Source organism: Corythoichthys intestinalis, chromosome 13 (genome assembly GCF_030265065.1).
Source record: "Corythoichthys intestinalis isolate RoL2023-P3 chromosome 13, ASM3026506v1, whole genome shotgun sequence".
Lineage (NCBI taxonomy): Eukaryota > Metazoa > Chordata > Actinopteri > Syngnathiformes > Syngnathidae > Corythoichthys > Corythoichthys intestinalis.
In genome coordinates this window covers 49,204,855-49,228,599 of record NC_080407.1, presented here as the reverse complement: position 1 = coordinate 49,228,599, position 23,745 = coordinate 49,204,855, and the positions used below count along the sequence as shown (strand labels likewise).

General features: G+C 38.9%; 1 protein-coding gene and 1 long non-coding RNA gene across 2 annotated transcripts in view; one reads left to right on the top strand and one right to left on the bottom strand.

Moving 5' to 3' along the window:
• LOC130928759 (uncharacterized) overlaps window positions 1–23,745 on the bottom strand; it is a 32,752-nt gene that overhangs the window by 6,209 nt on the left and 2,798 nt on the right. The window contains exons 3-5 of the long non-coding RNA XR_009066736.1: window positions 19,926–20,020; window positions 17,271–17,409; window positions 9,927–10,055 (exon numbers count right to left, since the gene is read on the bottom strand). This is a non-coding gene — a long non-coding RNA (uncharacterized LOC130928759). The remainder of the gene's footprint in view (window positions 1–9,926; window positions 10,056–17,270; window positions 17,410–19,925; window positions 20,021–23,745) is intronic.
• prox3 (prospero homeobox 3) lies at window positions 3,058–23,732 on the top strand. Its single transcript, XM_057855495.1, has 6 exons — window positions 3,058–3,336; window positions 13,579–14,940; window positions 17,111–17,217; window positions 17,288–17,400; window positions 17,488–17,593; window positions 19,935–23,732. Coding segments are annotated over exons 1-6 (1,863 nt in total). The 5' UTR covers window positions 3,058–3,335; the 3' UTR covers window positions 20,109–23,732.

The window sequence follows — 23,745 nt, the reverse complement described above, 5'->3', positions numbered from 1 at the left end:
CCTTCCTATTATTCTTAATTGACTCTCTATAAACTCACTCCCCTCATTGTTTTGTTCGACAACCTTGGTTCCATGACAACTGGATGCGAATGCTGTCCACGGCAGCCGAGGACACATGACGAAATATTTGAAATGTATTAATAGTTGTGGTGTCATATCAGTCACTTTATTTTTATGTATATATTCTTTATCTTTATGAAAAGAATCAACTATAAAAGGAGTACTTAGTGTTTACTCTTATTAGTTTTTGTCAGTTTAAACATTATAGCGCCCCCTTAGTGTAAAATGTGGGCACACCTATACACACCGTATGTGAGAGACAGCGAGAACCAAAAGTGGCATGTGGTAAGATGGATTTTTTTTTTTGCCATGTGGCATTTTTAGGCCAGGTGGTAAAATGGATTTTGCCTTGTTGCATTTTGTGGCATTTTTTTTGCCATGTGGCATTTTTTTGCCAAGTGGCAAAATGGATTTAGCCACGTGGCATTTTTTTTTTCCATGCGGGTTTTTTTCTTTGCAATGTTGCATTTTTTTTGCCATGTGGCTAAATGGATTTTGCCATGTGGCAAAAAAAATGTTGTCACATGGGAAAAAATGCCTCATGGCAAAAAAATGCCACATGGCAAAATCCATTATGCCACATGGCAATAAAAATGCCACATGGCAAAAAAAATGCCACATGGTTAAAAGAAAAAAGCCCCTGGCAAAATCCATTTTGCCACTTGGCAAAAAAATGCAACATGGCAAAAAAAAAAATGCCGCTTGGCAAAGTCACTTTTGCCACCTGGAAAAAAAGGGCCCCATGAGAGAATCAATTTTGCCACATGGCAAAAACAATGCTACATGGCAAAATTCATTTTGCCACATGGCAAAAACAATGCCACACGGCAAAATCAATTTTGCCACATGGCAAAAAAATGCCACATGGCCAAATCAATTTTGCCACATGGCCAAATCAATTTTGCCACATAGCAAAAAAAAATGCCGCATGGCAAAATTAATTTTGCCACTTGGCAAAAAATGCCACATAGCCAAATCAATTTTTCCACATGGCATAAAAAATGCCACATGGCCAAATCAATTTTGGACTTGGGCCCATGCGAGAATCCATTATGCCACATGGCAATAAAAATGCCACATGGCAAAAAAAATGCCACATGGTTAAAAAAAAAAAATCTCAATGGCAAAATCCATTTTGCCACTTGGCAAAAAAAATGCAACATGGCAAAAAAAAAAAAATGCCGCTTGCCAAAATCAATTTTGCCACCTGGAAAAAAAGGGCCCCATGAGAAAATCAATTTTGCCACATGGCAAAAACAATGCCATATGGCAAAATTCATTTTGCCACATGGCAAAATCAATTTTGCCACATGGCAAAAAAATGCCACATGGCCAAATCAATTTTGCCACATGGCCAAATCAATTTTGCCACATGGCAAAAAAAATGCCGCATGGCAAAATCAATTTTGCCACATCGCAAAAAAAAAAAAAGCCGCCTGGCAAAAAAAAAAAAAAATGCCACATGGCAAAATTAATTTTTCCACATGGCAAAAAAAAAACGCCCCATGGCAAAACCAATTTTGTCACATGGCAACAAAAATGCCACAAGGCAAAATAAATTTTGCTGCATGGCAGAAAAAAAAAGCCACATTGCAAAATCCATTTTGCCACACGGCAAATACCACTTTTCGTTCTCAGCCCTGCTGCATCTTTATCCAAAGAAGCGATATCGTATTGTCACAAAATTAGTGATTGAGCAGTGCAACGATTCGGGGTGGGAACGTCTGGGTACCTCATCGTATGATACGATTTGCGATTCAATGCTCACGATAACGATTATTTCACGATATGACGATGCAACAATTATCGATATATGGGTCCAGCAATCGTTCTACAATATACTAGTGCTGCAACAATTAATCGATGAACTAGAGGAATTCGATGAGAAAAAAATGCTTCGAGTATTCGTTTAATTAGAGTGGCATTGTAATGGTTTGTTTTGAAAGTGTTTGCATTTAGTTGATTTATGTGGATGGAATGCCCTCTAGTAGCAACATTAAACATGACACAACTCATTTAACATGGCTTAATCCATCTGCTCCCTGTTAAGAGCAACATATGATAAGTTTTTGTTTGAGCTAATGTTTTTTTAAATACAGTACATTCATAATTTGGTTTATGGGTATATTCAGCCGTTTTCTTTTTTTTTTTTTGTGGGAATATGTGTTTGAACATTTTGATCCCTCAAACACATATTCCCACAAAAAAAAACGCTAAATATACCTATGAACTACATTTTGAATGCATAAAAAAACATATTAGCTCAAACAAAAACTTACCTTGTGTTGTAATGGTACAAAATGCGAACGTGTTTTTTACAGTGCTCTTAACAAATTGTTCGAACACATATTCCCACAGAAAAAACAGCCAAATATACCTATAAACTCAATTATGAATGCATAAAAAAAATTAGCTCAAACAAAAATGTATCTTAAGTTGGTCTTAACAAGGAGCAGCTGGATTCAACTATGTTAAATGAGTTATATCATATTCACTGTTGCCCTTAGAGGACAGTGTATCTACCCAAATCAATAAAACTAAATGCAAACACTTTAAAAACAGACCATTACAACACCACTCTAATTAAACGAATCCTCGAAGCAGAAAAATTTGATTTGAAGCTTTTTTTTAGTTACTTGAGTTAATCGATTAATCGTTGCAGAGTACAAAGTATCGCGAAACATTAGCATTTTGATATGTTGTCACACCCTGTAAAAATGAAACATCGATCTTGATTGAAATGAGAAATTCAAATATTTCAGCAACAAAATTGCCAAAAATATCAAAAATTGCTCAGATTTAACTGAATAACAGCCAATTTTTTAATACCGATGTTCCAAGAATCGGTATCGTATCCACATGCGTGTGCATGCGCATGCATATCTATTGAAATGGATTGGACGTCTACTGCCGTCAATGAGTTTATTGTGCCAAAATGGGTGGAGCCGAGTTGCACTTGACAACAGCAGCAGCAGCAGCGAAGCATGATGACACACATGTGCCAGCCGGGTCCAGATTGCTTTGGTGAGGGCGGGGAAGTAGTGGATGACTAGTGGAAGCGCTTGAATAACACAAAACAACACAGCCGGAGAGCTGTGGACTCACATGTCCGAGCCCCCGCTGCCCCACTCCCTCCCTACTTTTATTTCAACCGCCACCATCATCATCATCATCATCACCGCGGGTGCCAGCTGAGGACAGTCGAGCGAACGCACGGCAGCGGACACCTGAGCGGAAAGCCGAGGTGGAGACCCGCTGGAGCTCTTCTGTCTGAGAGTAAGTATTCGCTTGCATTCGAGTTTCTTGTTTTAAATCTCGATTATGGATAATTATTTCATGCAGCATCATCTGTCCAAATGCGACCAATGAGCTGGCGACTAGGGCAGATGTTGCCATATTAGCGATGGACATCAAATCTATTCAAACTGGGATGACACGCATGGAATGATCACATGTCAGTGCAGTTGACGGCGATGAACATCCAACCCAATTTAACTGGGCGATCGAACCAATGGCAGCCATTGAGTTAAATGGCGAAAAAAAAAAAATGATTTGGATCCTTTTTAGTCAAAATAATATCGAAAACGATAAATCAGCTCTTCAAATACGGTGGTACCTCTACATACAAGTTAATTCGTTCTAGGACCTTGTTTGTAAGTCGAAATTGTCGTATGTCGAGCAAGATTTTCCACTAAGATTAAACATAGGCTTCATAACACGGGGCGCGGGGCCAATTAATAGGGGGCCTGCATTGTTGGCGTGGCCGTCAAAGCTGACTGAGTGGAATCACAAAGAGCTTTTTTTGTTGAAAATTCTTGTGAATAAATGCTTAAATCCGTGAATTCTTTGTAGATATGGACGTAAAACAGTCTTGATTCTTGGTTAAAAGCAACAAAAAAAAACGTGCAGTTACCATTTATTTTACATAAATATGTCGACGTACAATGCTAGTCTGTTAGTGACTGTAGCTAGCGGCCACCTTATGGAAACAAAGCTTTTTTCGTTAAAAATTCTTAAATCCCCGGATTCTTTATAGATATGTGTGGAAAACTGTCTCGATTCTTGGTTGAATGCAAAAAAAAAAAAAAAAAAAAACCTGCAGTTAGCATTTATTTTCCATAAGTATGTTGAAGTACAATGCTAGTCTGTTCGTTGATGTAGCTAGCGGCCGCCTGATGTAAACAGAGCTTTTCCGGTGAAAATTCTTGTGAATAAATGCTTAAATCCCTGAATTCTTTAAAGAAATTGACGTAAAACAGTCTAGACTCTTGGTTAAAAGCAAAAAAAAAAAAAAAAATTGCAGTCAGTATTTATTTTACGTAAATATATCGAAGTACGATGCTAGTCTGTTAGTCAATGTGGCGGCCGCCATATGTAAACAGAGCTTTTCCGGTGAAACTTCTTGTGAATAAATACTTATATCCATGAATTCTTTATAGACTGTAAAACAGTATAGATTTTGGTTAAAAGCATAAAAAAACTGTGCAGTTAGCATTTATTTTACGTAAATATGTCGAAGTACAATGCTAGTCTGTTAGTCAATTTGGCGGCCGCCCTATGTAAACAGAGCTTTTCCGGTGAAAATTCTTGTGAATAAATGCTTAAATCCCCGAATTCTTTATAGATATGGACGTAAAACAGTATAGATTCTTGGCTAAAAGCAAAAAAACCGTGCAGTTAGCATTTATTTTACGTAAATATGTTGAAGTACGATGCTAGTCTGTCAGTCATTGGTGCGGCCGCCAAATGTAAACAGAGCTTTTCCAGTGAAAATTATTGCGAATAAATGCTTAACTCCCTGAATTCTTTACAGATATGGACGTAAAACACTCTCGATTCTTGGTTGAGCGCAAAAAAAAAAAACGTGCAGTTAGCATTTATTTTACGTAAATATGTCAAAGAATGATGCTAGTCTGTTACACAATGTGGTCTCAGCCTTACAACAAAGAGCTTTTTACGTTGAAAATTCTTGTGAAAAAAAACGAAAAATACAATAATTACCGTGAATCCTCAAACAAATCACTCCTGAGGAAATCCTTCCTGTTTGTATGCGGTACAGCTTTCGTACTTTTTCAACATAAATCGGGTGTTAGATTGCTGCAGTGGCACAGTGAAGGTCGAATCTGACCCGTCAATATCAGTATGAATTTATGGAATACATTATAATTCCATTAATTCGTTCCACAGCCCGAAAACCTTCACTAAATACTTAATAAATACTGTTGGTACTATTACAAATGGCAATTACACATAGCAAAACAAATAAATTATTAATAAAAACCGGAATAATAAAATAATAATTCCTGTCATAATGTAACAAATCGGGTTCTAATGTGGCGGATGTGTTTTGCGTGCTGTACCTGAACGCACCACTTCGCTGAGATTTTACTTTTTCTTTTAATGTTTTGTTGTTGCCGTCAACTGTGGCGGACAGTAGACCTGCTGTGTTGCACAAGTTCTGAATACACATGTGCCAATTACCGGTTTCAAGGTACACTGCTGGCCAAAAGTATTGGCCCCCCCTGCAATTCTGTCAGATAAAGCTCAATTTCTCCCAGAAAATGATTGCAATTACAAATGCTTTGGTAGTCATTTCTTCATTTATTTTGCTTGCAGTGAAAAAACACAAAAGAGAATGAAAAAAATTTTAAATCATGATCATGGGTCGGAAAAAAATATTGGCACCCTTTGAAAAATCTGTGTAATTAACAGCCCCCTGTTACTTACCTGTGGCATGTAACAGGTGCTGGCAATAACTAAATCACACTTGCAGCCAGTTAAAATGGATTAAAGTTGACTCAACCTCGTTCCTGTGTCCTTGTGTGTACCACATTGAGCATGGAGAAAAGAAAGAAGACCAAAGAACTCTCTGAGGACTTGAAAAGCAAAATTGTGAGGGAGGAGGCAATCTCAAGGCTACAAGTCCATCTCCAAAGACCTGAATGTCTCCACCGTGCGCAGTGTCATCAATAAGTGTAAAGCCTACGGCACTGTGGCTAACCTCCCTAGATGTGGACGAAAAGATAAATTGACAAGAGATTTCAACGAAAGATTGTGCGGATGGTGGATAAAGAACCTCGACTAACATCCAAACAAGTTCAAGCTGTTCTGCAGTCCGAGGGTACAACAGTGTCAACCCGTACTATCCGTCGGCGTCTGAATCAAAAGGGACTCCATGGTAGGATACCCAGAAAGACCGCACTTCAGACCCAAAGACATAAAAAAGCCAGGCTGGAGTTTGCCAAAACTTACCTGATAAAGCCAAAAACGTTTTCGAAGACAGTTCTCTGGTCAGGTGAGACAAAAGTAGAGCTTTTTGGGAAAAGGCATCAACATAGAGTTTACAGGGAAAAAAAGAGGCCTTCATAGAAAAGAACACGTTCCCCACAGTCAAACATGGCGGAGGCGCCATAAAGTCTTGGGGTTGCTTTGCTGCCTCTGGCACTGGACTGCTTGACCGTGTGCATTGCATTATGAAGTCTACAGACTACCAACAAATTTTGCAGCATAATGAAGGGCCCGGTGTGAGAAAGCTTGGTGTCCCTCAGAGGTCATGGGTCTTCCAGCAGGATAATGACCCAAACACACTTTAAAAACACTAGAAAATGGTTTGAGAGAAAGTACTGGAGACTTCTAAAGCGGCCAGCAATGAGTCCAGACCTGAATCCCATAGAACACCTTTGGAGAGATCTGAAAATGGCAGTTTGGAGAAGGCACCCTTCAAATCTCAGAGACCTGGAGCAGTTGGCCAAAGAAGAATGGTTTAAAATTCCAGCAGAGCATTGTAAGAAAATCATTTGATGGATACCGGAAGCGGTTGTTCACAGTTATTTTGTCTAAAGGTTGTGCTACCAAGTATTAGGCTGAGGGTGCCAATACTTTTGTCTGGCCCATTTTTGGAGTTTTGTGTCAAATGCTAATGATATTTTCCCCCCATTCTCTTTTGTGTTTTCTCATTGCACACAAAATAAATGAAGATATTACTACCATAGCATTTGTAAGTGCAATCATTTTCTGGGAGAAATTGAGCATTATCTTAGAGAATTGCATGGGTGCCAATACTTTTGGCCAGCAGTGTATACTGTGATATGAAAATGTCAAGGTTTCAAAACCGCAAAAAAAATGTCCGTCATACCATCCCTAAGGTATTAGCTATTTTTTATGTCCCAAAAGTGCATAGAGAAATCCCTCGTTTGCACCTGCACAACTCAACCCTCCCCCACTGGTTGTTGTTCAGTGTCAGTGATTCAGCTGTGCTACACCATGCGTGGAGGAAGTAAAACTCCTGAACTTTTCCCCCCATCGAAGATAACGAAATCGCTGGGAATGGGAATACTACAGAAAAATTACAGACGGCCGCAGCTTAGAGGAGGAGGGCCAACCATGTTTAAAACATGTTTGTGGAGGGTACCAAAGAGGCAATACCTCCAATATGATTGTGCATTTCTTCAAAATTAAAGGTGTGTAAACATTGTCATGAATGTTTCCAACCAGATACGAGAGTTAACTCCTGTGTGTTTAGTGTGTCTAGCGGTGTTTTTACTTAGATATATTTACGGAAAATAAACGCTAACTGCACAGGGTTTTTTTTGCTTTTAACGAAGAATCGAGACGGTTTTACGTCCATATCTATAAAGAATTCCAGGATTTAAGCATTTATTCACAAAAAAATTTTACCGGAAAAGCTCTGTTTACATCAGGCGGCCGCTAGCTACATTCACTAACTGACTAGCATTGTACTTTGACATATTTACGGAAAATAAACGCTAACTGCACAGGGCCATTTAGCCAAGAATCAAGACGGTTTTAACGTCCATATCTATAAAGAATTCCAGGATTTAAGCATTTATTCACAAGAATTTTCACTGGAAAAGCTCTGTTGACATCAGGTGGCCGCTAGCTACATTCACTAACAGACTAGCATTGTACTTCGACATATTTACGTAAAATAAATGCTAACTGCACAGTTTTTTTTGTTTTTTGCATTTAACCGAGAATCAAGACGGTTTTACGCCCATATCTATAAAGAATTCCAGGATTTAAGCATTTATTCACAAGAATTTTCACCGGAAAAGCTCTGTTGACATCAGGTGGCCGCTAGCTACATTCACTAACAGACTAGCATTGTACTTCGACATATTTTTGTAAAATAAATGCTAACTGCACAGTTTTTTTTTTCCATTTAACCAAGAATCGAGACTGTATTACATCCATATCTATAAAGAATTCGGGGATTTAAGCATTTATTCACAAGAATTTTCAACGATAAAAAGCTCTGTTTACATTAGGCGGCTGCTCGCTACATTCAATAACAGACTAGCATTGTACTTCGACATATTTGCGTAAAATAAATGCTAACTGCATGTTTGTTTATTTTTTTTGCTTTTAACCAAGAATCGAGACTGTTTTACATCCATATCTATAAAGAATTTGGGGATTGAAGCATTTATTCACAAGAATTTTCACGGGAAAAGCTCTGTTTACATCAGGCAGCCGCTAGCTACATTCTTTAACAGACTAGCATTGTACTTCAACATATTTACAGTGGGGAGAACAAGTATTTGATACACTGCCAATGGGTTTTCTCATTGGCAGTGTATCAAATACTTGTTCTCCCCACTGTATGTAAAATAAATGTGAACTGCACAGTTTTTTTTGCATTTAACCAAGAATCGAGACTGTATTACATTCATATCTATAAAGAATTCGGGGGTTTAAGCATTTATTCACACGGATTTTCAACAGAAAAGCTCTGTTTACATCAGGCGGCCGCTAGCTACATTCACTAACAGACTAGCATTGTACTTCGACATATTTACGTAAAATAAATGCTAACTGCACAATTTTTTTTTTTTTTTTTTTTTTTTTTGCTTTTAACCAAGAATCGAGACTGTTTTACGTCCATATCTATAAAGAGTTCGGGGATTTAGCATTTATTCATAATAATTTTCAACAAAAAAAGCTCTTTGTCTCTGATTCCACTTGGTCAGCGTTGACGGCCTCGCCAACAATGCAGGCCCCCTATTTATCGGCCCCGTCAATACGTTATGAAGTCTATGGGCTTCCATTGACGGCGCTAGATGTCCAATCCATTTAGACTTTCATTTCACACTCGCACATCTAGCGCGGTCAACGGCACTGAAAGATTAGCGTTCAGTACCAGTTTAAATGAATTGTACGTCTCTGATTAAATTACGATGGATCGACACGGACCAATTCAAGTTTGGTTAGTTTACATTTGAATAAAAGCGTACTCTCTACTACTCTCTCCCTCCCAAAATGTGATCTACATGGCTTTCATCTCCATTGCTCAGTGTTAATATTTTGGCCAGCTTTGCGGCTGGCTTTAAAAAAGCTAATCTGGCCGGCGCATATAAGCGCATTGGCCTGCTTGCCATCTGGGCTGTGTTATAGCAGGGAGGACAGGGCATTTGAATAATTGATATTTAGCTATTTATAGTGGGATTATTCTCTTTAGTGTTTTACCAGGGGAGCCTACACGCTGACTATCCATCCATCCGTCCATCTGTCTATCCATCTCTGTGTGCGGTGAGTGTATCCATCTGAAGTGGATTAAGGGTGTTATCAAAGCTAAGTCGGACTAGACTGATCACACACACACACACGATCGCATACACGCGTACGCGGTGTTCTCAGTCCATCGCTCTCCCAAAGGACCATTGACCATTGTTAGCCCTCTCGCAAGCCTCTTGTGCTTCACTACTGTGTGAATCATCCCGTGTATGTGTGTGTGATGGTAAACACCCTGATTAAACAGTGCTTAACAAGCTGCCTGAACTGATAACAGAGATTGGGGGGTTACAGAGGAAGGAAGGAGGGGGGATGAAAACAGACACAATTGTTACCTGACTACATTGTTGTTGTAGTAGTAGCAGGGGCGGACTGGGAGAGTGGAGTAGCCCAGGAGTCATTGAAAGACAGGCCCACTTCATGGACGGTTTTGGAAGCCATCCAGCCAGCACAAGTACCTGTACCTTGATAGAAAAAAAAAATGAATTTGATGGGGTTTTTTTGGACAAAAAATATATCGGAAACAAGAACCCGGGCCCTTAACACTGGAACTTTTGGGCTATAAAGAAATACCAGAAAGGCGTCAAACGACCCCAATAACAAACTGACTACTTGGCTTTGTCAAACAATAGACCACTCAAACAAGCAATCAAGCATTCTAGGTGTGAAAGGGGGGGGGGGGGCGTTCACTTTGGATAGCTGCAATTAGCATCTTGAATATTTGCAAATCCAGATTTTCTGCCGTGAATCAGAAAAAGTTGAAAAACACTGCATTAGAGGACTGTAACCTTATCAAAGTACACATACAGGACTTTTAATGCAAATTTTCTAAATATTGGTACAGTAAAAAATGCAAAGTTTTGAGTTTGTGAGTAGTCAGAGAGGTCCACTACTAATATTTACCAACTTTGGCTAGAATGTATTCAAAATTGTGGATTTACAGTACCACAAAAATGAGAACTGTAACCTGTAACCAGATCGAAGTTCACATGGAGGACATTTAGTTCATTTTTCTAAATATTGGTTCAGTAAAAATGCTGTTTTTTAGTATTGAGCAGTCAGAGTGGCACATTACTAAAATTGATCAACTTTGGCCTGAACTTATTAAAAATTGTGGATTTAAAGTACCACAAAAATGAGAACTGTAACATGATCAAAGTATAAATATAGGAATTTGAATTGATTTATCTCAATATTGGTTCAGGAAAATGCAGTTTTGAGTATTTGAGCAGTCAGAGAGGTCCATTGCTAAAATTCACCAACTTTAGCCTGAAAGTATTCAAAATTGTGGATTTACAGTACCACAAAAATGAAAACTGTAACTTGATCAAAGAATAAATATAGGACTTTTAATTGATTTTTCTAAATATTGGTTCAGTAAAAATGCAGCTTTGAGTATTTAAGCAGTCAAAGAAGTCTATTACTAAAATTCACCAACTATAGCCTGAACTTATTCAAAGTTGTGGATTTACAGTACCACAAAAATGAGAATTGTAACATTATCAAAATATGCATGTCGGAGTACTTTTCATTTATTTTTCTAAATATTTGTCCAGTACAAATGCAGTTTTGGGTATATGAGCAGTCAGAGATGTCCACTGCTAAAATTCACCAACCTTAGCCAGAACATATTCAAAATTATGGATTCACAGTACCACAAAAATGAGAACTGTAACATGATCAGAGTATAAATATTTAATTCATTTTTCCATATATTGGTTCAGTAAAAATGCAGTTTTGAGTATGTGAGCAGCTAAGAGCTCCACTACTAAAATTCACCAACCTTGGCCAGAACTTATTCAAAATTGTGGATTTACAGTACCACAAAAATGATAACTAATCTGATCAAAGTAAACATGTAGGACTTTAAATTCATTTTTCTAAATATCAGGTCATCAAAAATTAATAGTTTTGAGTACAGGAGTAGTCAGAAAGATCTACTACTAATATTCACCAACGCTGGCCAGGATTTATTCAGATTTGTGCATTTACAGTGTCACAAAAATGAGAACTGTGGCCTACCATCTACTAAAATGACCCGTTGCTAAGGGAAATCACATAATATTGGACTGACGTGACAGCACACATAATGCAAATGTAGATGAAGCGGTGGCGTTATACATTTTAGAGTGTTGATAGTGTTTTAGTCGGAATGCATTTACCGTAATGCTTGGATTACGCGGGTGTGCAAACTTTAGGGTCCACTCATTTGACGACTGGAATACGAACGTTGCAGTAGTTTTACCAGTTTTTATTTGGCAACGATTGACCACTGAAAACCGGAGATATGTTTAGTTTCATATTATAAAAATATATTTAGTCCACTAGAGGGCATTTATGCTATTTGGACAAATAATGCTTCAATTCTGTTTTTTTGTTATGATTTTTCTGGAATATTGTGATTATGTAATAGGTTATAGTTAGGGTTGTTTCGATCATGTTTTTTTGCTCCCGATCCGATCCCGATCGTTTTAGTTTGATTATCTGCCGATCCGGATATTTCCCGATCCGACTGCTTTTTTTTGCTCCCGATTCAATTCCCGATAATTTTTCCCAATCATATACATTTTAGCAATGCATTAAGAACAAAATGAATAAAACTCGGACGAATATATACATTCAACATACAGTAAATAAGTACTGTATTTGTTTATTATGACAAAAAAATCCTCAAGATGGCATTTACATTATTAAGATTCTTTCTGTGAGAGGGATCCACGGATAGAAAGACTTGTAATTCTTAAAGGATAAATGTGACTTTGTATATTGTGACTAAATATTGCCATCTAGTGTATTTGTTGAGCTTTCAGTAAATGATACTGCAGCCATTTAACTTCTGCCCAAATGCATGATGGGAAGTGCAACCATGACTGTGCGTCGTGGTACCAATTGATATATCTTCTCTGCGTTGGGAAATAACATAGGGTGTTAAGAAAAAGATCAATTACTACCTTTCTTCCCCACATTGCTTCCCACGATATTTTTAATCGAAGGGAGAGGGATTGTAAGGCTTTAGCCAAATAAAAAAAGGCTCCAAAGGCTGCCAAAATTCACTCTACTCATTTTACACTGACTTTTAGCTCTATTTATAGGTAAAACGGCGCCATTACAGATTGAATGCGACAATGCGTGAGTGGGTCGTGCAGCACTTGCGTTAAATATTTTAACGTGATAAATTTTTTAAAAATTAATTACTGCCGTTAATGGGATAAATTTGATAACAATACCTTAAGCCTAAACTAAAGACTCTGGATGAGTGTAACATATTATGTCTGTAACGTTAAATACCATTAGAAAACGATTTAATTCAAAAATATATACAGTATATATTAAAAAAAGGCATGTCCGATATTTTTTTGCCGATTCCGATACTTTGAAAATGACGTGATCGGGACATAAGACGGCCCTGATTATAAGACGACCCCCTCTTTTTCAAGACTCAGGTTTAAAAAAAGAATTTTTTAACACCAAATTAATTTTTATACAGAAAATAATTACAGTACATCCGAAACAAATGATTATAACAATATATTTGAGAGAAAAAGCATGTTATTTTGCCTTTCAAATCAGAATATTTAAATATGTAAACAAAGTGCAATCACACTCGTAAATGAATGGTTTCTGGTTTTTTAAATGTAAATAAACCAATCTATTATAATAAAACAACAAAACTGCGATAACTGCATTAACCATCAAAGTGAAGTCTAACTGTAACTGTAGTCTTGGAACAAATCTGAATTAGGAAAAACATTGCAATAAAATAATGCAAACTGGTTAAACTTGAGAGTAGCTGAGAATTGTAATGACAGAACATCGCTACAATGATATCTGGCACCATCTAGCGTCGTGAATGGGTATAATATCTAGACCGCGAATATAAGACGACCTCCTCTTTTTCAGTCTTATTTCAATGCAAAAAACACCGTTTTATATTCTGGCCAATATGGTAATCCTCATTTAATCTCTAATTCAAACTCTCCCCCCCAGTGATGGACTCCTCTTCGGATCTCTTCGATGACTCCAATCCACAAGTGCATCCTTTCCCCCCGCTCTTCGCCAGCGCGGAAGCCCTGGGAGTGTTGCCGGGCGGTGGTCGACCTCCCCCGAGTGGCTTCAGACCGCTCGACTTTCCCCTCTTTCAGCAACACCTCGCCCGGTCCCGGGAAACCCCTCGCACACACGAGCCAGAAGAGAGAAGCGTGGAAGCCGGGGAAGGGTTGTCGACCGACGAGGAATTTAAGAAGCGAGCGGGCGCCGAGTGGAGTCGGGACTTGGCGAGGGTGAAAAGGATGAAGCTGGAGGAGGGCGGAGGAGGGAGGGAGCTCAGGAGGCGGAGGAGAGCCGAGTTGAAGGAGCAACTGGAGGAGGCCAGGGAAAGGTTGCAGGCCCTGCAGGAGAAAGTTCTTAGGGCCTTTGGGGAGAGCAACCTAGATGAAGAAGAAGGCAAAGGGCAGGAAGATGAGGACGTCGCAGCCGAGAGAATGTTTGACGATGAAGAAGATCTCGATGGAGAAGCTGTTGAAAACCAGCCCCTCTCTCTTATTTATGGCTTCAAGCAAAGAGAAGAGACACAACGAGACACAGAGAAGACAGGTAGAGGAGATATCATGGAGGGAGTGGGATTGTGGTTGGACTGGGACGGAGGAATAAAAGACGAGGACGACGACAAGTTCGCCCAGGCCTTGAAGATGGAGCTGGGCAGCGCTGTGGCCCGAGTCATCGACCGCGTCCTCCGTCTGTACACCGATACGCCCTGTTCGGAAGCTGGCGAGGGGGCGAGAGAAAGAGCCGAGGAGGAGTCCAGGGGTCCTGGAGGAAATGAAGAAGACGCCAGGCGGGTCCAAACGACGAGCAGCTTGCCGCCTCTTGGCGTCCAGACGGCAGATTTGGCATTGGTCAGGCGGAAGTCACCCGAGCTTCAGAAGATCGGCCCCCTCCTGGGACCGCCTCTGCAGAGTCACCCCGACCTTTCTCTTCATCCCCCTCGCCCTCCTCTTCTCTTAGCCCCGGCGCCCCGATCCAAGGACCCGCTTCCGGAGACGTCCCCGTCCTCTTTCCCTGCCCCTCCACTGGCCCTCCCGCTCCTCCAGTATTCCATGCAACAACTCTTCTCCCGTTCACTCCACCACCCGCAGATGCCCCATCTTCCCCCCTCGTCCCGCAAAGATTTCCTCAACTCGGAGCCTTTCCTGGAGTTCCCTTCGCACCCTTCCTTTCCCCCACTCCCCCTGCTCAGTCACCTGGGACCCTCCCTTTTGCGCCACGCCCATGCCGGCAGGGAGCGGGAAAGGGGGGTGCGCGGAGGAGGGATGATGGACGGAGGAGAGCTTTACCTGAGCGCAGGGGGAATATCCTTTTATTGAGACTATACATAAATCAATCTCCAAGTATAAACAGAAAAACAAGTTTATCACGAGTAGACGTCCAATCCGTTTGAAGTGCAAGGGTGACGAACGTTCATGCGCTGCCACCCTTGCACTTCAAACGGATTGGACGTCTATGGCCATCAGTGGCAGCCAATGCCAGGGAATGAGTGACTTTTGGGGCGTTTGTCGTCATTTACTGTTGATTTTCAGTCACTTTCTTTTCCTTTTGGGGGATTAATGGGTCAATACCTGTTGATTTTGGGGCATTTACAGGTTACTTCCGGTTGATTTTGGAAAGGCAGCGGGAACCAAAAGTGGTATTTGGCATGGATTTTGCCATGTGGAATTTTTTTGCCATAAAAAAAAAATTGCCACAAACCAAAATCCATTTTGGACACATACCCAATATATGCCACAAGGCAAAATCCATTTTGTCACATGGCAAAATCCATTTTGCAACATGGCAAAAAAATGCCACATGGACAAATTCCATTTTGCCACATTGCAAAAGAAATGCCACATGGCAAAATCCATTTTGACACATGGAAAAAAAATTGACACATGGCAAAATCCATTTTGCCACATTGCAAAAAATGCTACATGGCAAAATCCCTTTTGCCACATTGCAAAAAAAAAAAAAAAAAAATGCCACATGGCAAAATCCATTTTGCAACATGCCAAAAAAATGCCATATGGCAAAATCCATTTTGCCACTTGGCAAAAAAATGACACATGGCAAAATCCAGTTTGCTACATGCCAAAAAAATGACACATGGCAAATAAATGACACATGGCAAAATCCATTTTGCCACATGGCAACAAAAAATTCCACATGGCAAAATCCATTTTGATAAATAGCAAAAAAAATGACACATGGCAAAATCCTTTTTGACACATGGCAAAAAAATGCCATATGGCAAAATCCATTTTGCCACTTGGCAAAAAAATGCCACATGGCAAAATCCATTTTGCCACATTGCAAAAAATGCTACATGGCAAAATCCCTTTTGCCACATTATTGCAAAAAAAAAAAAAAAAAAAATGCCACATGGCAAAATCCATTTTGCAACATGCCAAAAAAATGCCATATGGCAAAATCCATTTTGCCACTTGGCAAAAAAATGACACATGGCAAAATCCAGTTTGCTACATGCCAAAAAAATGACACATGGCAAATAAATGACACATGGCAAAATCCATTTTGCCACATGGCAACAAAAAATTCCACATGGCAAAATCCATTTTGATAAATAGCAAAAAAAATGACACATGGCAAAATCCTTTTTGACACATGGCAAAAAAATGGCACTTTGCAAAATCCATTCTGTCATATGGTAAAATCAATTTTGCACCATGGCAAAAAAATAATGCCACATGGCAAAATACATTTAACCATATAGCAAAAAAAATGACACATGATAAAATCCAATTTGTCACATGGCAAAAAATGTCACCTGGCAAAATCCATTTTGACATATGGCAAAAAAAAGACACATGGCAAAATCCATTTTGACACATGGCAAAAAAATGACACTCAGCAAAAAAATGACAAATGGCAATGTCAACGTTGCCGCATGGCAAAAAGAAAATGCCACATGGCAAAATTTTGCCATATGGCAAAATCAATTTTGCACCATGGCAAAAAAATGCCACATGACAAAATCCCTTTACCATATGGCAAAAAAATGCCACATGGTAAAATCCATTATGCCACATGGCAAAATCCATTCTGCCGCATGGCAAAAAAAATGCCACATGGCAAAATTATTCGATTATTCGAAGTAACTAGTTCATTGATTAATCGACTACTGACATAATCGATAGCAGCAGCCCTAACTCATTTGTTCATTATTTTATACTGTTTGAGACTCAGGTATTTTATTTCGAATAATCGAGTAATCGGATAAGGAACATAAGAATGTAGAATGTAGAAGAACTACTTCATCGATTAATCGACTAAAAAAATAATCAATAGCTGCTGCCCTTATTAGGTCATATTCACTGTTGCCACCCAAATCAATCAAACTAAACGCAAACACTTGCAAAACAAACCATTACTACGCCACTCTTAATTCAACGAATAACTGAAGCGAAGCTTTTTTCTCATCGAATTATTCTTACTATTTAATTGACCACCTTAACCAGTATATACACTCAGGAGGGCTTATCTCCTTGCCACTTGAAGAAAGCCAAACTGATGTTCTTCTACGCTCGGTACCCAAGCTCCAACACACTCAAAACATATTTCCCTGATGTCAAGGTGCCTGTTCATCAATACTAGGCATGTTCGTGTAAAGTGACGCCAGTACTCACTTGTTATTTCTGTCCAGTTTAACCGCTGCGTGACCTCCCAGATGATTAAATGGTTCAGCAACTTCCGAGAGTTCTTCTACATCCAGATGGAGCGCTTTGCCAGGCAGGCAGTCCGCGAGGCTCTGAGCCGGTTGGTTTGCTTTCAGAAATACGTGTTGCTGTATTATTATTTCTTTCTGCGAGACAAGAGTACAAATTTTGCATCCCTTTCAACCAGGGACGGTGCACCTCGCTTGGGCAGAGATAGTCAGTTGCGAGTGGGCCGGGATACAGAACTCTACCGTATACTCAACATGCACTACAATAAAAGTAACATCTACCAGGTAAGTCTTCACCTGAGATGCCCATTCAGTTTGGCTTTAAAGGGATCCACGGATAAAAAGGTTTGTAGTTCGAAAAAGATAAACGTTATTATGAGTTAAAATAACAGGCACGAAACCCTATTGTTTTGCAAAGGATTTTTTTTTTTCCTTGGCAAATGGAAATGGCCAATTTGGAGGCCTGAACATGCTCAAAAACTCACCACAATTTTCACATATATGCGGCTTTGTGTAAATTTAGATAATTTTGCATCGTTGCGAAAAAAAACGTAACAAAATGGCTATGTGGCGCCCCCTTGAATTTTTCAAAAAGGCCTCTCCTGTTAGGTTTTTTCAACATAGAGCAATGAAATTTGCGAAGTCGATACCTTGTGCCAAAAAGTGTCTTGTACCCATATTCCAAACCCAATAGAAAATCGGGTATTTTGGATCAAATGTGAAATTTCTATCGATTTACAGGGTGCACAGTTGAGACCTTGTCACCCAGGGAGTTGTTTGGATCCTCCTCAAAATTGATGAGACTGTTCATGAGACATTAGAGATCTTAAGTTTTCACAATAGTGCATTTTCATTCATGGGTCCGAAAGTGCCAAAGTTGGCCATTTTTTTGGCAAAACCACAAATTCAGTAAATAACTAATAACTACTTGATACAACGTTCAATCTTTTTCATATCTGGCAAGTATATGAGGTATCCCAGCCTGAACACGACTGCATTGAAATATTTGCCATTAGGCCTGGCGCTCCCTGCTAGGAACAGGAAATGGCCTTATTTACGAGACTGGCTCCTCCTCCTAGGGAAAAAAAAAAACAATTGACCTCAAACCTGTTTCAGGGGAGTCTTTAGATATGTGTTCAAGTGCCTGATGAAAAATATTGAGGTTTCGTTGCAGCGGTGGGGTCCAAACAGAAAAGTGAAAAGACACCATTTTGTCTCACCATAAATTTTCACCAGTCATAACTTGGCAGATATACAACATATCTGCGTCAAACTTTCCGTGCTTGTTGAGAGTCATGCCCTGAAGGCTCCTGTATTGGTCATTTGCATCAAATCTGTCGCGCAAACTAGTGGCAGCAGAATTTGAGGCATTAACAAGCTCGAAAACTCACCAAAATTTGCACATACATGCAGCTTGGTGTAAATTTAAAAACTTTTGCAACCGCTAAAAAAAAAAAAAAAAATGGCTCAGTGGTGCCCCCTTGAATCTTTCAAAAAGGCCTGTCTTATTAGTTTTTTTTCAACGTATAGCGAATACATTTTGGCTTTGAATAAGGGCATGGCTGCACAACTCAGTAGCGCCTCCATTTTTGTAGGACCCTCTTCAATAGGGTTTTTATCTCCTAGGTGTGTGTGAACGAATTTTTAATCCCCCCCAAAAAAGAGGCGAGTTTCGCCCAAGTTAGGTTCTCATGAGATGATGAGAGGGAAACGATCTGCCACAACCCTGACCTGCGTGCCGTCGGAGTTACTACTTACAGGCGTAGTTTGATATTGAAACCCCTCTTGATGTTTTTGTTTTTATACAATTTGTAAAGTAAGTTTAACTAATAGGTCGCCATTGTTGTTGACGTCGCAGGGCGGTGACGTCACATGGTTACGCTGTTTGAACCCGAGTGGAACATTAATGAGCACGACGGCACTGTTGATATTTCACAAAACAAGCAGCAAAAGCAAAATGAACAGGAAAGACGGGATGAGACGAGACAAGAGTAGGACAAAACCCAATCTGAATCTGAAACCCAAAGTACTACCGTGCGCTTTTAGCTTGTTTTGTTGGGATGCATACAGACAGAACATACTAAAGATGCCTTAAGAAAATACTAAAACGTAATAATATCAAATAAGGGTGTGGCTTAAAAATACTACGTGACTAATGTGGTCAACAGATCAGCAATCTGCTTTAAAGCTACTACAAGAAAACACAATGCTTCAAAGTATGAGAGGGAAACACATGTAAAATGTATTTTGAGGCAATGAAAAGGTAATAAAAGACTCAATAAAAACACAAATAGTAAGTATTCGTCGCTTTTAACCGATGTGCGGATGAGTTGGACGTCTTGCCACGTGGAAGAAATTGAAGTAACCCGGTTGCGTTCATCGAGTGACCGTGACAATCTAAGTCATCACCCCAAGTGTCCATTGCGCACATAAAACATGGCGCCCTCCGTATGTCAAAACATGAACTAAATATTATAGATTTTTAAATCAATGAAAATATGTGTTTCTAATCACATATTTTCATAAAAGACAACAATTATGGCTTATTAGAACCTATAAGTTTTAAGTCCGAGGTTCCCATTAAAGCCGAATCCTCAAAAATCCTCCGTCTTCTTACCGTTTCCAGGTCCCGGAGAGGTTTATCGAGGTGTCCGAGGTGGCTCTGAGGGAGTTCCACTCAGCTATATGGACAGGCAGAGACAGCGACCCCTGCTGGAAGAAGGGAATATACAAAATTATCTGTAAACTCGACAGCGGCGTGCCAGATGCCTTCAGACTGCCTGGTTGTCCACTCGGCTGATGATAAAAAGTTAGAAATACAGTTGTGCCTTGAGATACGAGTGACCCCTACTTTTTCCCCCCCGATACGAACCGTTGTTTGCTAATTTGTTTTTTTAAATATGAAATACTTTCAAAGTCAACAAAACGCATCCTCAGCAAAAACAAAACAAACAAACAAAAAACTACAGTGATCCCTCGCTACTTCACACCTCAGCCAATCGCGTTTTTTTTTCCCAATTAGAACATAAATTAATACAGTATTTTATTCAAAAATGTTAAACTATATGCATGGATACTTGTACAGATCATTGTTTTATTTTACTAGTATATACATATCTCTTATTTATCTCATAATTCTTACATTTTCAATGCTTAAAAACCATTTAATAAAATATATATATTAGGGGTGTCAAACGATTAAAATTTTTAATTGAGTTAATTACAGCTTAAAAATTAATTGATCGCAATTAATCGCAATTCAAACCATCTATAAAATATGCCATATTTTTCTGTAAATTATTGTTGGAATGGAAAGATAAGACACAAGATGTATATATATTGTACATTCAACATACGGTACATAAGTACTGTATTTGTTTATTATAACAATAAATCAACAAGATGGCATTACCATTATTAACATTCTGTTAAAGTGATTATGGATAGAAAGACTTGTAGTTCTTAAAAAATAAATGTTAGTTAAAAGTTATAGAAATTTTATATTAAAACCCCGCTTAATGTTTTCGTTTTAATAAAATTTGTAAAATTTTCAATCAAAAAATAAACTAGTAGCCCGCCATTGTTGATGTCAATAATTACTTACACAATGCTCATGGGTGCTGAAGCCTATAAAATCAGTCGCACCCAAGCGCCAGCAGAGGGCGATAAAACTCAAAAAATCTATCTAATCTGTTTGAGCAGGGCATTTGTGCGTTAATTGCGTCAAATATTTTAACGTGATTAATTTAAAAAATGAATTACCGCCCGTTAACGCGATAATTTTGACAGCCCTAATACTGTACATATACACTGCTGCATGGGCAAAAGTATTGGCACCCCTGCAATTCTGTCAGAGAATGCTTTTTTCTCCCAGAAAATGATTGCAATTACAAATGGTTTGGAAGTAATATCTTCATTTATTTTGCTTGCAATGACAAAACATCAAAAGAGAATGAAGAAAAAAAATTAAATCATTATCATTTTACACAAAACTCCCAAAATGGGCCGGACAAAAGTATTGGCACCCTTTGAAAAATCATGTGACGCTTCTCTAATTTGTGTAATTAACAGCAACTGTTATTTACCTGTGGCATATAACAGGTGATGGCAATAACTAAATAACACTTGCAGCCAGTTAAAATGGATTAAAGTAGACTCAACCTCTGTCTTGTGTGTACCACATTGAGCATGTCTGAGGACTTGAGAAGCAAAATTGTAAGGAAGCATGTGCAATCTCAAGGCTACAAGTCCATCTCCAAAGACCTGAATTTTCCTTTGTCTACCGTGCGCAGTGTCATCAATAAGTTTAGAGCCCACGGCTAACCTCCCTAGATGTGGACGGAAAAGAAAAATTGCCAAGAGATTTCAACGAAAGATGGCGCGAATGGTGGATAAAGAACCTCGACTAACATCCAAACAAGTTCAAGCTGTCCTACAGTCCGAGGGTACAACATTGTCAACTCGTACTATCCCTCGGAGTCTCAGATGAGACAAAAGTAGAGCTTTTTGGGAAAAGGCATCAACATAGAGTTTACAGAGGAAAAAAACAGGCCTTCAAACAGTGTTGTTTTTGGCAGCCATTTTAATTTTCGTCTTAGTCTGTTGGACGATAATACTTATTAGTCTTAGTCATATTTTAGTAAATTCAAAATGTGTCTTCGTCTAGTTTTTCTTGATGAAGACTTACACTAATTTTGTCTAGTTTTAGTCGACGTTTACTCAATATTTTCGTCTGTAAAAGTTTCACTCCAAAAATAAAAGGTTTCCAACTATTTTGAATGTACATTGACAAACTAGCACATATTGTAGCATCGACAAGCATCTACAAATCTATCACGTGATAATACACACTCAGCAGGAAAACATTATTTTCAATTCATTATACCCACCTGCATGCCATGAATTGTATGTAAAAAAAAAAAAAAATGTCCGAGAGTTAAAAAGGATGCTCGCTATTAGTAATAGCCTAATGCTAACACGAATGTGAATGCTTTGCTAATGCTATGAGACCTTTAAAGGCTACATCAAGATAAAAAGACAAATCCCACCACGTGTTTCTCATATCAAGCAATGAGACTGGAGAAGACACCAGTGGGTAAGTTGGGGAGCGCAGCACGTTACAGGAGTGACACAACCCGACTGTGCTACGATATAGGCTAACTACACATAAAATGTCAGTCATTGTGAACGTGACGGAAACATGACGCATTTTCGTCTCGTTTTAGTCTCGTCAGACGAAAACTGGCATTCGTGTCGTTAATGTTTTAATCTCTCAAGACACATTTTTAGCTAGTTATCGTCTCATCTTTGTCATGAAAAAAATTGCTCATCGACTAAATATTTTCGTTATAGTCATTGTTGACGAAAACGACACTGCCTTCAAAGAAAATAACACAAACATGGTGGAGGTTCCCTGATGTTATGGGGTTGCTTTGCTACCTCTTGTACTGGACTGCTTGACTGTGTGCATGGCATTATGAAGTCTGAAGACTACCAACAAATTTTGCAGCATAATGTAGGGCCCAGTGTGAGAAAGCTGGGTCTTCCTCAGAGGTCATGGCTCTTCCAGCAGGACAATGACCCAAAACACTCTTCAAAAAGCCAATACTTTTGTCCAGCCCATTTTTGGAGTTTATAAAATCATAATGATTCTTTTTTTAAAAAATTCATTATCTTTTGTGTCTTTTCATTGCATTGCAAGTAAAATAAATGAAGATATTACTACCAAAACTTTTGTAATTGCAAGGGTGCCAATATTTTTGGCCATCGGGTAAGGTTGTTTTAGTTTTTTTTTATACTTTGAACGGAAAAAACATGTCTTTTATGTATGTCCCAATTAACCGCGAAACCAAGGGATCACTGTATTAAGACATGGAATCCGTATGTCTGTTAATTTGCCAACCCTCTCGGTTCAAAAGGATTGGACGTCTTACTCTTGACAAACGAGTAACACAACACAAAAACAGGTTTTCCAATCATTTCATTGGTTTAGAATACGAAAAACTCATATCTCAAGGCGCTGCTTTACAAAATAGAAACATAGATGCATGCAGTGAAAGCATTCTATCAAACATGTAGGACTGTCGGCGCCACATTTGACGTTTAAAACAGGACTTGTTGTTTACCATTTTGGATCGAAAGTATTATTTTGTATCTTTGTACGTACTGTAATACATTTAGAAGTTATTGGAGTATAATGAGGAAATACGTCACAAAATTGAGTAAAACAGTCTAATGTAAATGGTGGTAAAATGACATATGAACTCTTATGTGAAAGCAGGCTGCAGCGTTCTGTAGGAATTTATTGGTATCGTATTTTCAAGTGCATGTTTGCTATCTTTGTGGTTTGAATTGTAACCCGTTGCGTTGCTTTCTAAATGTACAGTGAGCGTATTCTTGGAATCTCAGGGGTAGACAATAAGGGAAATTCGCCACTT

Coding starts and splice junctions, on each gene's coding strand:
- prox3 (XM_057855495.1), top strand. Junction 17,218..17,287: donor CATATTTCCCTGATGTCAAG/GTGCCTGTTCAT, acceptor ATTTCTGTCCAG/TTTAACCGCTGCGTGACCTC. Junction 17,401..17,487: donor GTCCGCGAGGCTCTGAGCCG/GTTGGTTTGCTT, acceptor CCTTTCAACCAG/GGACGGTGCACCTCGCTTGG.